This window comes from Suricata suricatta, chromosome X (assembly GCF_006229205.1).
Source record: "Suricata suricatta isolate VVHF042 chromosome X, meerkat_22Aug2017_6uvM2_HiC, whole genome shotgun sequence".
Lineage (NCBI taxonomy): Eukaryota > Metazoa > Chordata > Mammalia > Carnivora > Herpestidae > Suricata > Suricata suricatta.
The window spans coordinates 94,869,296-94,888,320 of NC_043717.1; the positions used below are offsets into that span (position 1 = coordinate 94,869,296).

Below are 19,025 nucleotides of genomic sequence, written 5' to 3' on the forward strand. Positions count from 1 at the left end.
AAAGAAATATTAAAATATCTATACAATAGATTTCCGGTGGTAAACAAACAAAAATAAAATACTCTTTATTTTTCTAAAGCAATGTTGCTGGTAGAAAGGAAATTAAAGCGTTCCTCATAATCAAGTCTATGTTAAGTCTCTACTCAGTTTTTGGAGACTCTGGCCAGGGAATTTGCTGGCAGTGGAGTAATTATTCAATACTGTCTCCAAGCTAAGAATGGACTGCCCTGATATATAGGCCTCTGGAGGAGCCAGAGGCCTGAATCTCATTTGGACACTGGTGTGGGAGTCCTGAGCCCAGAAATGCCTTCTGGGGCTTGTTCTCCGATCTGGCCAAAAGAGGAAGACTGGTGGAAATTCTTTTCTTGCATTTTTCCACTTTGTTACCATAAAATGATCCATTTCAACTGACGATTTGGAAGAAAGAGCACGCTGACAATAGTCGGCACGTCTTCACAAAGGCTAGGGGCACGGAAAAGCCAGGGTGACGGACAGAACAACTCGAGAAAGGTACTTGGGTATATAATCAAAGTCCTGACGCCCCTCCTGCCATGCTCACGCGCCCTCGCAGCCTACTTCTGGAGGCTGAGCTCCGTCACCCTCCAAAGTGGAAGAGGCTCAATACAGGGCTCTGAAAAGAAAAATCAACAGTATAGTTTCTAACAGGAAAAAGATGGGTTCAATTAGCGCTAATAGGAGAGATGCTCTGTTTTACAAGGTAATAATACAGTTCCCAAGAGTGGGAACCGAGAGAGTAAAGGCCGAGGGTGAGTAATTCCCCCCACTCCATGAGGAAATGGAATATGGCCATTAGTCTATGGGGGGGGGTGGTGATGGCCTGCTCTTTAATAAAAGAGTTTCCTCCTGCCTCCAAAGTCTGAAATAGCACGTGGGAAGAAAACCTGAATTCATGCCAAAGCCTTCCAATTTGACTTCCCTACAAGTTAAAAAGAAAAAAAAAACTGACTCTGAACTTCTCCCCGTCCCTGAACCCTGCAGTTTCCCTGGATGATCATAAAGGTCACTGGCAAGTTGGAGAAGATTCAGAGAGGGTCTGCCTACACGTCAAGGGGATAAGGGACTGCCATAGACATAAGACCTCCAACTTCAGTATGGAAGGATATTACTCAGTGGGGTCAAGATAAATGTCCAAGAAAACCACAAAGAATGTGAATAATGTGGACACAGTCTGGGTCATCAAATTCTAGAACTCAGGGGAATCTCTTTGAAACTTGAACAAGGTAACTTGGGGACATAAAAGGCCATCCCATGTCACAGAGTACTCATTACTTCCACAGGACTTACGGGATGGACCTAGGAAGAGACTGCGTTTTAAAAACTTGCTTGTGAACTAGTTATTTTGAATTTAGAACAAAGTTTCACTTAGTGACCGTGAGTCTGACCCACATGACTGTCAAATGACCGCTACTGCCTTACTTACTTAGCAGTGAAACTTTAGGCAAATTCTAAAGTCCCCTGGGGCTTAGTCTCCTTAACTGTAAAATGAAGCTAATGATAGGTTGCTATGATGATTAACAGAAATGATGCATGTCGAGTGTGTAGCACAGGCCCTGGCACAAAGTAACCCCCGTAACATTAATTGATGCCAATATTACCATTACTATAAGCCTGTAGAATATATTTAGTGAAATATATATCATATTCCAGAAAGTATGCAAGGTAATTAAGATATTTTTCACATTCCAGATAACTATTTTATAGGCACAAGATGAATAAATCCTTCATCTTTTTGAGGTGGGTATTAATAAGCACAACCATGTTCTCTCCCCAAATATTTTTCCTGGTATTCTTTTGCAAACACCAACTGGCTGTTGGGCTGGGAAAGCCCCTGGACTAATCAGCAATAGCAGCTTGAATGGTCTTTGCCTGGTAAGAACATGGTGGTGGGCTTCATAGGGATTTCTGTGTAAGAATCAGATCGGGAAGGCCAAGGTGAGGGGCGCCTGGGTGCCTCAGTCACTTGGGCATCCGACTTCAGCTCAGGTCATGATCTCACGGTTTGAGGGTTTGAGCCCCGCATCCTGCTTCAGATTCTGTGTTTCCCTCGCTCTCTCTCTCTGCCCCTCCCCTGATCACACTGTCTCTCTCTGTCTCTCAAAAAATTAATAAAATATTAAAAAAAAGAATTTAAAAAGGCCAAGATGAAGTCAACTTAAACATCAATTACTCATCAGGGAAATGCAAATCAAAACCACAGCGAGAAACTACCTCATACCCACTAGGATGACAATAAAAAGGACAATAAAATAAGATAAAAAAAGAGCATAAGTGCTGGTGAAGATGTGGAGAAATCGGAACCCTCATGTGGCAGGTGGGAATGGAAAATGGTGCAGCTGCTGTGGAAAATAGTTTGGTGACTTCCTTACAAAGTCAAGTACAGAAGTTACCATATGACCCAGCATTTCTGCTCCCAGGCATCTACCCCAAAGAATATCAAATGAGTGCTCAAAGAAGTACATGCATATGCGTGCTCCCAGCAGTACTATTAATGAGAGTCAATAGGCAGAACAAGACAGATGCCCATCAACTGATGGATGCATAAACAGATACACAGTCCATACGATGAAATATTATTTGGCTTTCAAGAGGGATAAAGTATTTATATCCGCTGCAACATGGGTGAGCCTTGAAAACATTATGCTAAATGCAGTAAGCCAATCACGGAAGACCATGTATTATAGGATTGTGTTTACGTGAAATGTCTGGCATCGGCAAATCTATAGACAGAAGGTGAATTAGTGGTTGCTTAGGGCTGGTTTGGGGGGATGACAAGAGGTGAAGAATGATGGCTAAAGGGCATGGGACTTCTTTTTGAGGTGATGAAAATGTTCTAAAATTGATTGTGGATTGTGGGGAGGGTTGCACAACTGTGGGACAGGACAAAAAGCAGTTGACTTACATACTTTACATGGATGGACTGTATGTTATCCTAGCTTTATTGGGATACAAGCCCCAAAAAAGGGTTGAGAAGAGGTGATCTACATCTCAGAAGAAGAGAGGCCTGTCTTCTGGGAGGAACAATGCCCGATGGGGTAATGGAAGGAGCCAGTCAAGAGGGCCAGATGTGGACGGACATGAACTAAGACCATGAGTGAGCAGGGAGAAAAGAAACTTGAAGGAGCTGTGAACAATGATTAAAATCTATTTCTTCCTTCATTCTTAAAAAATAAGTCCTGTAGGTGGAACACCTGGGTGGCTCTGTCAGTTAAACATCTAACTCTTGGTTTCAGCTCAGGTCATGATCTCACAGTTCATGAGTTCGAGCCCCGTATCGGGCTCTGCACCGACAGTGTAGAGCCTGTTTGGGATTCTTGTGTCCTCTCTCTCTGCCCCTCCCCTGCTCTCTCTCTCAAAATAAATAAACATTTAAAACATATGGTCTGATGTTTTTCTTTCTCATTATAAAAGACATATATGCTCACTATTTAGAATTTAGAAAATACAGAAAGATAAAAGGGGGAAAACCCCCTATTCATAGTCCTACCAGCCAGAGATAATCACTATTAATATTTGTATGTATTTCCTTCTACACTTGTCTCTCTAGTAAGGTTTCACACTTATTTCCCTAAAGCCTATTCTTTTTAAAAATTGTTTTAAAGTTTATTTATTTTGAGAGAGAAGGAGGGAGTGTGAGCAGGGGAGGGGCAGAGAGAGAGAGTGAGAGACAGAATTGCAAGCAGGCTCCATGCTGTCCGTGCAGAGCATGACAGGAGTCTCGAACTCACGAACCATGAGATCACGAGCTGAGCTGAGATCAAGAGTTGGATGTTTAATAGACTGCACCACCCAGGCGCCCCCCCCGTAAAACCTACTCTTGACAGACTTGTTTGCGGAGTTCCTTTTGGTTCTTAGTGTGTACTAGTCACATTACAATTCATGGTGTGTTTGATAAGTAAGAGGCGAAAGATTTATACGATCTGAAGAGAAACCAGAGTATGGTGCATTTGATTAGAAAACAATCTGAGAGGGGCACCTGGGTGGCTCAGTCTGTTAGGCTTCTGACTTTGGCTCAGGTCATGATCTCACCGCTCATGGGTTCGAGCCCCATCACGTACATGGTGCTGACAGGTCACAGCCTGGAGCCTGTTTCAGATCCTGTGTCTCCCTCTCTGCCAATCCTCTGCTCATGCCCTCTCTCTCTCTCTCTCTCTCTCTCTCTCAAAAATCAATTATTTTTTTAAAAAAGAAAACAATGAGACTAATGAAACAAATGCAGGTTCTTAACGAATCCCCAGGGCTTGGGGGCGAGGTAGTACCGCCTTTGGGAGAGCAGCGCTCCAGCCCATCTGGCCACCTGGCCTGCACCTTTGGGTCCCCCAGCACAGCATTCCTGCCTCACGGGGCGGGCCGTTCCTTCCTGCAAAACCTTCTCCTACATACGGTGGGGAAATGAACCTTGGGTCCCGAGAGAAACTGGGATTTTTAAAAATAAATCCAGACATACTATTTTGCAGGCTAGAAGAAAGACTTTCTAAAATGTTGGAGAGTTAATGAGCTTTTCAAAAGAGAGCGACACCACAGCCCCGAAAGCATCGGGAGTGTGACAGGGGCAGTTTCCCTCCTGCCGAGTTTCCTGGGCCTCTCTCTTTTCCCCTCCTCTTTGTCACTCATTCCTAAACTCATTCTGGCGTGGGAGTTAAAGGGTATGTTACTTTTATCTTTTCTTTTAAAAAGCCTTCCATCCCTCTGCTTACAATTTTAAAAGGAGGCAAGGTGAAGATTTCCATTTCTCTCTGTAAAAGAAAGCTACCTGAAATGAAATTAGGTGACATATTATTTAGCCATGTATGACTCAGTCCAGATTTCTTTTCTCTGTGCCAGAAGCCCATGACAGATGACAAAAGAACCCCCACCCTTGAACGGAGGCAGTCAGCTCAACTGAATTGTCTCTAGAGGGGGAAAAAACAAACAAACAAACAAAAAAAAAACGTATGGATAATTAGTTGCCCAGGATGGGCAAAGCAATTTGATTGAAGGAAATGTTCTTTGATTCCAATCCCACTTTATTCTAATACATGCAGGCCAAACATACCACTTGACATGGAAATAGCACAGCCTAGGGCTCTCACTTAGGTCAAAGCTAACACTTGCTTACAGCAGCCTGCTCCGGGGAAAAAAGTCTCTTCATAGAGCTTTCCATTCAGCCTGTTAAATGTGGAACTAAAGGGCAGGGCCCCTTTGCATGCACAAGCCATTTTGAAAAATTGTGGCCGGGTGCACGTGATCTTCCCTGGAGGGCTCCCACTGTCCTCACGATGAGCGTCCCCTTCTTGGATGTGGGGGAGGCTTCGGAGCGGGGGGCATTCCCTTGGCTTTCTTGCAGTGATTTGTTTGGGCGGGCATCAAAGCAGCACTAATTGGAAACCACTATAAGTAGAAACAGCCTTTCATCCTCAAATGCAGATCCTGAACCTTTCTCCTTTATCATTAAGGTTCTTTTTTTCTTAATATAAACTAATAGGAGCTCATCATTTAAAAAAAAACAGTTGAAAACCCAGAAAAGCACCTGAACTATAGTAATTATAATTGGAATGATGCAGGATCATGTTTAATTCTGTGGCAGAGAACCTTTCACATTCTGACCCGAAACTATCATTTTCTACCATTCCAAAGATCAGCTCATACATTTTTCTCATGCTTTTCCCTTTGCCTGGAACGCAATCTTTTCCCTCCCCCATCTGTTGAATTTCGAATCTTCTACCAAAAGTTACCTTCTCCAAGAAGCCTGTCTCAACGTCTGCAGGAGAGCTGCTAATTTTCCCAGCTGTGGTGCTGCCATACTTCTGGACGCAGCTCTGCTATTGCACTCGCTCCGGTGTATGAAAATTATTTATGAGTCTCCCCCTAACCGACTAGGAGCTCCTCCTCTTCATCAGGGTCTAATCCATACACAATGCTGAGTCCAGAGATGGTGTTGACAAATATTGAAAGAAGTAGAGCCCTATTTAGGGCAGAATGACTTGTACCAGACCCGAAACTCGGTGATTCACTCAGGACATACTTTGTTGTTTTGTTCAGAGCGTGCAAGACACCACTGAGCTTACAAAACTGCCCGGCCAAACCAGAGCAGCGGTCAGGAGAGAGAGTGGGAGTAAGCATTGATTTTGGACCAGGGAGCTGAGATCAGCTTCTGTTCTTTTCTTTCTAGGTCATTTACTAATGTCACCTAATCCATCGCCCCTTTAGACCAAGTCAGAGGGGGAGAGGAGGAGGGGCCCTGCAGGAAGGAGAAGGGTGGAATGAATACACAGATGTAATTTCACAAGGGTGGACGGACGGTGTGACTTTCTCACACGTCGGCAGTTGGGCCAGCAGCTTGGTATACACAGGCAAGATGGACTGTTCGACTAGAGATTTGGGGGTTGGAAAAAGGATAGGTATTGCTCACGCATCCCACCAAATGTTATGGGGGTATGTGAATGACAAGGTAAGCAACATCACATGGGAAGTAACAAAAGAGACAGGCTGCCGTCTGAGAAGCGTTGAGTCTAGAGCTGGAAAGGAGTACAGAAATCACATTTCTTCTGTTCTGATTGCTACTTGTGCCTCTTGCCCTACCCTGTTTTAAATCTGATGACAGATATTTTCAATATTTCTACTTTAACGGAACACTGAATCCCATACACAGGCCTTTAAATTGAACTGTGACATTTCTAAGATGAGTTGTGTGTTGCAAACTACCCAGTTGGGGGCAGACAAAACAAACAGATGACTTCTGAGTGCTACCAAAGGAATCCTGCATTTCTTTGTGTGTTGTTATTTTAATAAGGCAAAGGGCTTTTCAACTCATAATCAGATTCAGACAGCTCAGACAGCTCGGTAACCTCCACGGACCGAATGCTACAATAGGGTTCCGTTCCAATTATCATTATTTTTTGACTGCGGAGGCTCGAGCTTGGGCATGGGTGTGAGGGCTGCTGGAGGCACACAGATCTTTCTGGAGGGTGTGAAAGGCTGTGCAGAACATCCTGAGAAATTGATAGAGGTACTAACATTCTGCCAAAAAGAACCCTCCTCATCACATCAGATTGCAGGGGCCAGGACACGGAACAAGAGATCATCTAATCCCCAATTCTCCCCTCTCCCTAAAAGGGTCTACAGTGCCTCTTGGAAGGAGTTAAATGAAATCAGACATTCTCCTCTTGTTTTGCTTTCTTACATTCAGGAAGAATGACTCCAACTCGAACCCTAACGCTTTGGTTTGCAAAAGACCGGAGAACCATCATTGGACAGGCTCATGTTTCCAACCCCCAGAGTAGTCCTGCCTGACCAACAATCTGGGTGCCTGGCCTAGAGCCCATTCCTCTACTTTATTTTTCCCTGGAAGACTCAATACCAGAGAGCCCTCTCTGGTAAGGCGATCGGGAATGAGTCCCACGGAGCCTAAGCAAGACAGACACTTGGAAGAGGGGCCTTGATTAAGTAGGACCTGTGGTGCCTGGGTGGCTCAGTTGGTTAAGTGGCTGACTTCGGCTCAGGTCATGATCTCGTGGTTTGTGGGTTTGAGCCCTGCTTCAGGCTCTGTGCTGACAGCTCAGGGACTGGAGTTGCTTCAGATTCTGTGTCTCCCTCTCTCTTTGCCCCTCCCCCACTCATGCTCTGTGTCTCTCTGTGTCAATAATAAATAAAAAAGCATTTTAAAAAGTTTTTAAAAAATAAAATAAAAAAAGAAAGTAGGACCTCCTACTTATGCAGAAACCTGTCTAGGTTGACAGGATAGTCTCAGAATGAGACCACATCGGTGTATTTAGTCTGGACAAGCTCTGCGTGTGATTCTGTGACCAACGCACACCACCGCCCCCTCTGCGAAGGTCCACTGATGACTCCCTGGGCAGAGGTTCTTTTTCCCGATAGGCTGCCTCCACGGTTAGACTCTTCTGCACTTAGAAAACTAATTTGGAATTATTTGCATTTAAGTCTGTTTCCATATTAGACTGCTTTGCAGAGCTGAGATTGTGTCTTGATTTTTGATGCCCAGTACACATTCTGGCACATAATACATAGTTCCTAAATTTCTGCTCAGTTGATAAAGCACTATCTATATGTAAAGTACATATTGTTGATGCTATTATACAGATGTAAATATATGACATTATATTACATGTATAATATATAATTTATAATATAAAAATTCCATTTCTTATTTCATTTTATTTCTTTTTTAAAAGAGTTTATTTTTAGGGCACTGGGTGGCTCAGTCGGTTAAGCATCTGACTCTTGATTTCGGCTCAGGTCATGATCTCATGGTTTGTGAGTTCGAGCCCCACGTTGGGCTCTGCGCTGACAGTGTGGAACCTGCTTGGGATTCTTTCTGTCTCCCTCTCTCTCTGCCCCTCCTCTGCCCACGTGCTCTCTCTCTGTCTCTCAAAAGAAATAAACATTTAAATAAATAAATATATATATATAATGCAATATAAATATAAATTTTTCACTTCAGCCCAATATGCAAAGGATTTCCCCTAGGTAAAGATTGAAGACCGAGGTTAATTTCTCAGGCGGTTTGGGCAGAGTGTGAAAGCAATGGAGAACAACAGGCAAAGTCAAGTCAGGGGTTACAGAAGGTCTGGAGAAATGACCACATTTTGTCTTCCCAGAAAGACAAAAAGCTCCCACAGGAACCCTATGCTAGAGGGAAATGTTGTCCAATATTTTGGTGCCAGGCCTCCTGCGGCGATTTTTAAATATGTCCGCAAATCTTTGGACCCTCCTTCCTTCAAGAGGTGGAATTTAGTTCCCCTCCCCTTGAGGGTGGACTAGAATTGGTAACTTGCCTCTAACAAACTGTCAGAATAGACGGCACGTCACTTCGCAGACGAGGTCAGAACAGAGAGCTTGCTCGCTCGCTTCCACGGATCGCGCGCTCTGGGACACCAGTGTTGTGGGGACACTGGCGAGGCCCACACGGTGAGGAACTGAGGCTTCCTTTTGCAAACTGGCACTAACTTGCTACCGTGTGTACGTGAGCCTCCCCAGAAGTAGATCCTCCAGCCTCGTCAACACTTCATATGACTGCAGCCCCAGAAAGTGACCGAAATTTCTTTAGAGACTGAGAACTACCCAGCTACACTGTTCCCAAATTCCTGACAGAAACTGTGAGGTTAATAAATGTTTGTTGCTCTAGATCGCTGTTTGTATGATACATATTTGATATTTATTGCTTAGAAATTAAAACTCAGGAAAATCCTATTTATTTATTTACTTATTTATCTATTATAAACCAACAACGAGCCACCGTATGTTAACATGAATAACACTTATGGACAAAACGGTGAGAGAGTGGTACTGTTTTTGCATTTTTACAAAATATCTTTAGCCTGGCTTCACAGGAGACGGCTAAATTCTCGCAGTGGCTCCCGCATTCAATCTGCTGCAATGCGCTGTTTTGGTTGAAGTATATGAACAAGACCCCGCTTCACATGGATAGGGACTTAGCAAAAGGAGCACCTCACACACTCCCTGCAAGGGCCTCCGGGACTTCCTGGGTCCTTGAATCACAATTTCAAACTGTTGCTACCGGGAAACTAGAAATCTCTTAGGTTGGAAGTCAACAAAAGAGAGGAAAATGAGATTTCTGAAATGCCTCTGTGGAAGACTGTCTCTTCTCACACTCCAAACTGGATCATGTAAGACTGAGGATGAGTGCTTCCCAAGCTCCTGTAGTAAATGGATATGGATGGAATGACTGAGCCCACATCTAAGATGTTGCTTATTTCACCTCTTAATTTTCCATCTCTTAATATTCCAATCTCTCCCAATTCCCTCCAAGTCATCAGGAAGCAGAACTCATATCTAGCTGTTCTTGAGCCAGTGGTGGGGTGGGCGGTTCTCCTAGATTTGTGTTAGGATTCCCATCTGGGGTCTACTCCTAATTTGTAACCATGAAGCTAGAATAGGGAAGGAGGGGATTTCGATAAGGGATGAGGAATGAGGAGAATGAAGATCAGAAACAAATTTTACTTTAGACCCTGGACTGCTGTCTTATAAAATAGGAACAGAATCCTTCATTTTATTTATTTTTTAATTAAAAAACATTTTAACGTTTATTTATTTTTGAGAGAGAGAAAGCATGAGAGAGCATGGGAGGCCGGGGACAGAGAGAGGGGGGAGGGGAGAGAGAATCCCAAGCACTCACAGCACGAAGCCTGACAGGGGGCTTGATTCCAATGACCAAGAGATCATGACCTGAGCTGAAATCAAGAGTTGGACACTCAACCAACTGAGGTACCCAGGTGCCCCATGAAAACTTAATTTTATATACTTAAGAGAATGTGATATATATACACAATGGAATACTACATGGCAATGAGAAAGAATGAAATCTGGCCATTTGTAGCAAAGTGGATGGACCTTGAGGGTGTCATGCTAAGTGAAATAAGTCAGGCAGAGAAGGACAGATACCATATGTTTGCACTCATAGGTCTAACAGGAGAACAGGAGAAACCTAATGGAAGACCAGGGGGAGGGGAAGAGAGAAAGAGAGTTGGGGACAGAGAGGGACGCAAAACTTGAGAGACTACTGAATACTGAAAACGAACTGAGGGCTGAAGGGGAAGTGGTAGAGGGGAAAAGAAGTGGTAGTGATGGAGGAGGACACTATTGGGGAGAAGCACTGGGTGTTGTATGGAAACCAATTTGACAATAAACCATTTAAAAAAAGAAGAAGAATATAATAAGCATATTTCCCAGATTTCCTTGAAAATAGGATTAGCCATGTGGCAAGTTTTGGCCAAGGAGATGTAAGTAGAAACTGTTGGAAAATTCCTCAAAGGGAGATGGACTCAAAACGGCACAAGCTATTCACTCCTCTCCTTTCTTCTTCTGGAAATTGGAATCCCAACTCTTCCATGTACTTCCCATGGACTTTGAACAAGTCACCAATTTCTCTGTATTTCTGATATGATTAGGGATCACATATAAAGTAGCAATGCCTTTAAGGAACAAACAGGTAACCAGTCAGTGGTGGATGTTATTGTTGATCATAGCTCCAGATAAATAATGAATAATGGTTCTTGTGGTGGAAGGATAGGTGCCATGTATTTAAAACTTATTTCCCTTGAGCCTCTCCTAGATTCTTTTAGGTATGTCCTACATGTGATCTGATTCCAGATTTTCTTATAAATAAAGAAAGGATCATAAAAAAAGAGAATGTATACAGAATGTGCAGTATGTGTATACACATGAGTGTGTCTTGCCAGTTTCTCTTTGGTGAACTTGACCTGGACGCATGTTAATACTGGGAAAGTCATAAATGAAGCCATAATGTTGTGGGACCAGATCATAAGCAGAAAATGTTTTGTTGAATCAATAAATACCTTGAATAGAGAAGTCCATTCCATCCTGTGCTGCTGTACTGGATGGATATTTACATATGGTAACTTTACATTTAAATATGGCTTAGATATAATACAATATCTTTTCTCTTTAACATTGACAAATGGTAGAATTTAATTATCAAATGCTCTACTCAGAAGAACTAAATAATGTGTATTTAAGAAGCATCACTCCAAAGGTTTTTGACCTTAAAGCACAATTGCTAATTGTATGCTGAAATAGAGGAACAAAACCCCTCTCACCTTCTTCGGCTGGATAAGGTTTCTTCCTGTTCTACACGAGCAACTTTTAATACCTTCTTGTCAATAAACAGATCTTCAGGATAATAAGCAGATCTATATTGGCGCTGTTGAGAATGGGCACATAGCTTGCCAATCTGAAAAAGAAATGCAATATAATTATACGATACTTTCACAGATATGCTAGTAGAAACAAATTCTGAAATGCACTTCAATTTCTTCCCCAATTTCTTTTTAAAGAGCAGAACGAAGCTACTACTGGAGTCAAAAAAGGTGATATGCTTTTAAGGAAAGAGCCCATCTGTGGAGAAGGAGACTGAAGAGTGTGGTAGTGGGGCTCTGAGCACAGACTACTCAAAGACGTCCTAAGATGAAAAAGGCCTTTTCTCCATAGTGAAGTGCGCGTTGGAGAGGACTGTCCACACAGGACGGGCGCCGCTGATAAACGTCGATGGCACTCTATTTATTCGTCTGAAAAGGCTCACAAATGGGAATTGCAAAGTTTAGGAGGAACTGGTGTGGGAGATGAGGGGCTGGGAGGCATGTGCGGGGTAGCCTTTCAATAGAATTACAGCCTCCCCTGCAGAGTGTTCCTGACTCTTGTAAGCATTGTATTATAAGACCCAAGGTGGAATATTGTGAAAATGTCAATGTAGTTGCTCAGGTGACTTTCCTAAAAACACCCAAGGGAAGGAAGAAGGCCAGGCAGCTAATCAATAGCCAGGGTCATCAGCTCTGAATCACTGACTCAGCCCAGGACTGAGAGAGAGTACTAAAGAACACAGGTGCAAGAAAGTCTACCCCCTCTCCTCCTTTCTTCCTGCCTTCCCTTCTCTATCCACTCATTTGCTCATTCAAAAGTATTTATTGGATACCTCCCTCTAAAGCTTAGTTCTAAATGATGGGGCTCAATTATTTGTAGATTTCTATTTTTTTGCTTTCCGACAAATGCCTAAGTGAATTTCCGTATTAAAGAAGTACACATTAACATGTCTTCCTTATGCCAGACTCGAAGCTAAATGTTACCACCCTCATTTTGTAGGTGAAGAAAGTGACGTTCAGGAAGGTAAAGTTACTTGCCTACAGCGAAGAGGTAGTGGATTCATTGTGTGACTTCAAAGCTTATACAATATCATGCCCCTAGATAATGATGCTTGCTTTCCAGTTGCTTACACACTCTATTTCTTTTAAGTTTATTTGTTTATTTTCAGAGAGAAAGAGAGCATGAGGGAAGGAAGAACAGAGAGAGAGAGAGAGAGAGAGAGAGAGAGAGAGAGAGAGAAATGGACAATCCTAAGCAGACTCTGTACTATCAGTGCAGAGCCCAATGTGGGGCTCAAACTCATGACCCGTGAGCTTATGACCTGAGCTGAAGTCAGACACTTAACTGACTGGGCCACCCAGGCGCCCCTCTATATTTTCTTTTGTATAAAAGGAATTCCCAGACTTCCAAAACATTGCCAAGGTGAATATACAGATTGTATACTTTAGGAAAAATTTTAGAAACGCCTAGTGAAGACAGAAGTTATACCTCTTATCACTTCTGTACCTCCATGGAACTCAGATTGAATTTTGCATACTCTCGGTAAAGGCAAATTAATTGAAATGGGTTGAAGGAGTCTCATAGTTTTCAGGTCTGGCACACCATTCTACTGATAGGCCATGGGCTGTGTGTGGTAATCCGTTTCTGGACCTCTCAAGATGGCCCTCACAACATTTACTATCTATATCTTTATAAAAGCATAAATGGCACTACGTTTACATAGCTTTGGAAAGTTTGCAATACATAAATAAATTCTTGAATTAGAAACAAAATCTAAAGTCAGTAGCAGCGTCCCCTCTATTGATGAAGGATAGCATCTAGAGTCTGATCTTCAGACCAGCTTTTCTCAATCGACTGTCTTAACGGGAACGAAGCAAAAGTTGCAGACACTTTGAAATAGTCCGTTGGGCCGTGGAACGTATGATACCAGATTCTGTGGATGTGTTTATGAAATGCTATTTGAGTTGGGCGGATATGAACTTCAAATGAAGGATCTGTGTTCTCTGAGTTTGCCCTAACTGGCAGCAATTGGGTAGGGTGCTTTAGGCTAGGGGGCTGCCGGGCTAGACTGGGGAGTTGAGTTCCAATCGCTTTCAAAGCTTGTAAGGCAGACGCAAACAGCTGAGGCCAGACTGAGCATCCTAAAATGATGTTCAGAGAGATACACACATTTACTTTGTCACATTACTGGGGAACATTCATGGAACAAAACCTTGATTTTCATTCCATGAATGTCTATTTATTACTCTGTGAACATGCATCAGTGTGAGAGTCTATTTCACCAAAATCAAAGTATTCTTAGCACATTCAGGAGCACAGGACACGTTCTCTTGACCGACACCTGTTCCAAATCCAGCGCTGAAATCAAAACCTTACTGCATCTTCCATTGTAGCTTGTCTACTCACAAACCACAGCTGTAAAACCTGCTTCCCGATTCAAAGTCTGCTCTTTGTATCACTGAATGCTACCTGGTCCACAGCAAGACTTTAAAGTTTCTAACCTCCCTCCCACCCTCCTGGAAATGGGTGCAGGTGAGGCAAAAGTAAGAAGGTTAAGAACAAATGAGAATATAGTCAGTGAGACCTTCCTCCCCAAGCTACCCAATGTGGTATTATCAGGAAGACTTCTCAAGGCTCCGTGTGGGGTAAGGGGCAAACGATGTTCTGCCAACGTCCATCCCCCTCATCTGAAATCTGCCACATCTTATTTATTCCTTCCACAAATCCATCATGACACAAATTCATCTCATATACAAAGCATTTGTCCAATGTAGACCCCCTTTGGGCTCTTCTCTGCACATCGTTCACCTCCACACCATGTGAGGTGTAGGTGAATATTACGAGCTCATTTTGCAAACGGATGCAAAAAGAAAACTTAATTTACAAAGAGACGAAGTATTCACATTAAAGAGGTCCTTTTAGGCTCCCACTTGGGCAACACTGGGCTATGTTAGGAGGCCGGGGTCTTACTCTACAGCCACACTTGACGAAGAAGCACCAGCCTCACAAGTGGCATTTTTTAAAAATTTTTTAAATAGTTTATGTCAGGTTGGTTTCCATAGGACACCCAGTGGTCTTCCCCACAAGTCCCCTCCTCCATGTCCATCACCCTCCCTTCCCCTTTCCCTCTCCCCCTTCAGCCCTCAGTTTGTTTTCAGTATTCAAGAGTCTCTCGTTATTTGCCTCTCTCCCTCTCCCTGAATCTTTTCCCCCCTTCCCTTCCCCATGGTCCTCTGTTAGGTTTCTCCTGTTAGACCTATGAGTGAAAACATATGGTATCTATCCTTCTCCACCTGACTTATTTCACTTAGCATGACACCCTGGAGGTCCATTCATGTTGCCATGAATGGCCTCAGAAATATAAGCAATCATCAGAGATTATGAAAAACTGGACAACCTAGAAGAAATGGACAAATTCCTAAACACATGCACTACCAAAATTCAAACAGGAAGAGATAGAAAATCTGAACAGACCCATAACCAGTGAAGAAATTGAATCAGTTATAAAAAAATCTCCCAACAAATAAGAGCCCTGGGCCAGATGACTTCCCTGGGGAATTCTACCAGAATTCAAAGAAGAGTTAATACCCATTCTTCACAAGCTATTCCAAAAAATAGAAATAGAAGGAAAACTTCCCAATTCATTCTATGAAGCCAGCATCACTTTGATTCCCAAACCAGACAGAGACCCAACCAGAAAGAGAGAACTACAGGCCAATATCCTTAATGAATATAGATGCATAAATACTCAATAAGATACCAGCAAATAGAATTCAACAGCGTATAAAAAGAATTATCCACCATGATCAAGTGGGATTCATTCCTGGATTACAAGGCTGGTTCAATATTCTCAAATCCATCAGTGTGATACATCACATTAACAAAAAAAAAAAGAAAAAAACCATGTGATCCTGTCGATAGATGCAGAAAAAGCATTTGACAAAATACAGCACTCTTTCTTAATAAAAACCCTCAAGAAAGTCAGGATAGAAGGAACTTACTTATCATAGAAGCCATTTATGAAAAACCCAAGTGGCATTTTAGAATTCTGCATCCTTCCCAGGAGTTTTAGACTCTTAAATGAGCAGTGTAATCCAATTTCCTTTCACTGAGTAATGTACCTGGTCAAAGATGCCACTATCTTGAAGTTTTGTTAGTTGGAGGGAATTTATTGGATAGGTGAGCATCTCTATCAACAGACCTGGGATAAAAAACCCTTTCGTTTTCCATGACCTGTGATTCCTAAGGGTGCCTTTATGCATGTGCCAAAGTGTTACAAGACATGAAATGTAAGAAGACCGGGCCTTTGACCATATCTAGGCAAGCAGGTCATCCTACTAAACTTAGCACCATTCTTTTCTAACCAGGGTACAGAAGCACTGGCTTTAGAGATGCGTGAGGAGAAACACGAGTAGGGCTTACAAGGTATCGTGAAGAGCCCAGTAGACTAGGCATCAAGGGAGCTGGCCTACAAGCCCACTTCTACCTGCCACCCACCCACCACAAGACTTTTTGACCCAGTCCACAGCTTCGCTCCACCTGTAACTCTGGTCTCATGCAAAAAAAAAAAAAAAAAAAAGATATGACATGTGAAGTACCATATTTGATTCTGAATTCCTTTGAACAAAAAGGTGAAAATGACTTTTCAAGTACAATATGTCACCAAAGATTTTGAAACCACACAAAGCATTTGGTTTGATGCAATTCACACAGGCTTCCCGTAACTGACATGTCAAGAAAGGCAGATAATCCATTGGTTACAATCTATCTGTAGGGATTCTCAGGCCCCATTTGCGGTTGGTTCTGGAAACTCACTGGTGACAAAAAAACTCAGGCTTGATCTTTCCCTCTGAGTGGCTGAGCAGAGAGAGTCTGTATTGTAAATTTCTCAACAATACCAATATTTCACATTTGTAACATAATACCTTACTCCAAGTGCCTCAGCAATAATGTCTACATCCAATCTCTGTTCTCAACAGTGAGTTCTGTGACAACCCTCTACAACAGAGCAGGTATTATTGGACCCATTTTCAGAGATAAGGAAACTAAGGCTCACAACAGTTCAGGAACTGAAGAAAAGTCACAGTGGTAATAAATGGCAGAGCTAGGACTTGAACCCAGATCTAACTCCAAAACCCAAGTTTATTTGTTTTAGTTATTATTTTTCATTTTTTTAATGTTTATTTTTGAGAGAGAGATAGAGTATGACTGGGGGAGGGGCAGAGAGAAAGGGAGACACAGAATTGGAAGCAGGCTCCAGGCTCGGACCACTGTGTTGTTAATGGGGCTCGAACTCACCAACTGTGAATTCATGACCTAAGCTGAAGTAAGACGCCTAACTGACTGAGCCAACCAGGCGCCCCCGAAGTTTATTTTTCAAAGATTTTATTTTTAATTAATTTCTACACCCAAAGTGGGACACGAACTTACAACCCTGAGATCGAGAGTTGCACGCTCCACCGACTAACTAGCCAGGTGCCTGGGATTTCATTTTGGACTTCTCCCCCTATGCCATAGATTTCTGTCAAGACGATAGGCTCCAGGGCTTCCCAGTATTGAGTGTGGTCCGGCTTCATAGTCCTGTGCGCATCCCATCCATAAATGGAGAAAAACACTGATTATGAAGAATTCAAAAACATATTTTAAAGCAGGGCTACTTATTAAAGAGAAGCTGAAAACTGACACTCAATTTTACCCTAAGTTTCAGGCAGTATTTCAAATGCAGTGATTTAAACTCTTGGGCTTGCCAGGTAAGAGGTGATTAGTAACCATACTAAAGCACTGGTTATCTAGTTCTGTGGGAGGCGCAGTTCCCAAGTGTGTCCAGCCTGTGCTTGGTGCTTGCTGCTTGCAGGGTGGCCCCGGACCCTGACTACAGCCACATTCTTGGATCGGCCACGACATCAATAATTCCTGCAATGTAAACCAGGTCTAGTCTGAGGTCTGGCCTGAGTGTATTCTTCATAGTTTCCCCCAAATGGAGATTCCAGGTTGATCCTTTGGCTGCAAAAATGCAACAGGTTAAAGCCTTTAGCTGTAACAGCCTAAAAGATGAGGAAATGGGGAAGGGGTGCAAACACATTAAAGAGTATCTCTGACTCTCTCCCACTTTTTAAAAAATGTATATTGATTTATTTCTAAGAGAGAGAGAGAGGAAGAGAGAGCAAGCGGGGGAGGGGTAGAAAGAGAGGGGGACAGAAGATCTGAAGCAGGTTCTGTGCTGACAGCGGTGAGGCCAGTGTGGGGCTTGAACTCACAAACTGTGAGATCATGGCCTGAGCCAGACACTCAGCCATCCAGGTGTCACATGACTCTTTCTCACTCTTAACTAGCCTAACAGATCTATTTTGCTCTTGATTTTTAAAAAACCAATTGAAGGAAAGGCTTTACATTTTTTTTCTCAAAGTAAACTCTATGCCTAAAGCGGGGCTCAGACTCATGACCCCGAGATCAAGAGTTGCGTGCTCTACTGACAGCCGGCCGGGGGCTCCAACATTTTCTTTTTAAGAAATAAATAAGAGGGGTATGTGTGTGTGTGTGTGTGTGTGTGTGTGTGTGTGTGTGTGTGTGTGTGTGTGTTTTAACTTACATGGCCTGTAATAGGAGGAGGAAGGGAAGGAGGGAGACAGGAAGGTGAAACGGAAAGAGAAAATATCGCATTAGTGAGTCTGTATGCTAAGAACTTCAGACGCATCATATGTCCCTCAGAAACTCCACAGCCTTTGAGGAAGAAGTTGGCCTCTCACTGAGTGGTCCTCGGCCATCAGCACATCTCCTTCCCTCTCAAGAGCTGTATCTCAAATCACCAAGACTTGAGGGGCTCCAGAGGGTCTCTGCAGTTTGATTTAATTATAGAATTAAAAAAAATTTTTTTTAATGTTTTTATTTTTGAGAGACAGAAACAGTGTGAGCAGGGGAGGGTCAGAGAGAGAGGGAGACACCGAATGTGAAGCAGGCTCCAGGCTCTGAGCCAGCTGTTAGCACAGAGCCCAGCACGGGGCTCAAACCCACAACCATGAGATCACGACCTGAGCCAAAGCCGGACGCTTAACCAACTGAGCCACCCTGGTGCCCCGATTATAGAATATTTTTTCTGCTGGAATCCAGCCGATTACTGTGGTCCCAAAGAGTGCTTTTCTGTGAACTGTTGTTAAATAATCGGTGTAAATTTAATTTTTGATCATCAATGGATTTATCAGAACCCCGAAGAATTAAAAAATAAACCTTCCTCTATACTTAATGCAATTTAAATACCCAGTCTGATCCCTCGGTCCATGCTACAGGAGTATTATGTGTGCCACCTGTTTTAGGGTGCCCTGGGACTTGGGGGGAGGGTGGGGTGGGAATTCCATAGGTTTCCAGCGGAAATAAAATAATGAACTTTGGTTCAT

The 19,025-nt window shown here is 43.0% G+C and overlaps 1 protein-coding gene across 1 annotated transcript in view; it reads right to left on the bottom strand.

Annotated features, from left to right (window-relative positions):
* The window catches only part of GPC3 (glypican 3), a 394,908-nt gene that overhangs the window by 131,811 nt on the left and 244,072 nt on the right, over positions 1–19,025 (bottom strand). Inside the window, exon 3 of the mRNA XM_029929914.1 lies at positions 11,595–11,728. Coding sequence (XP_029785774.1) covers positions 11,595–11,728 — 134 coding nt within the window. The remainder of the gene's footprint in view (positions 1–11,594; positions 11,729–19,025) is intronic.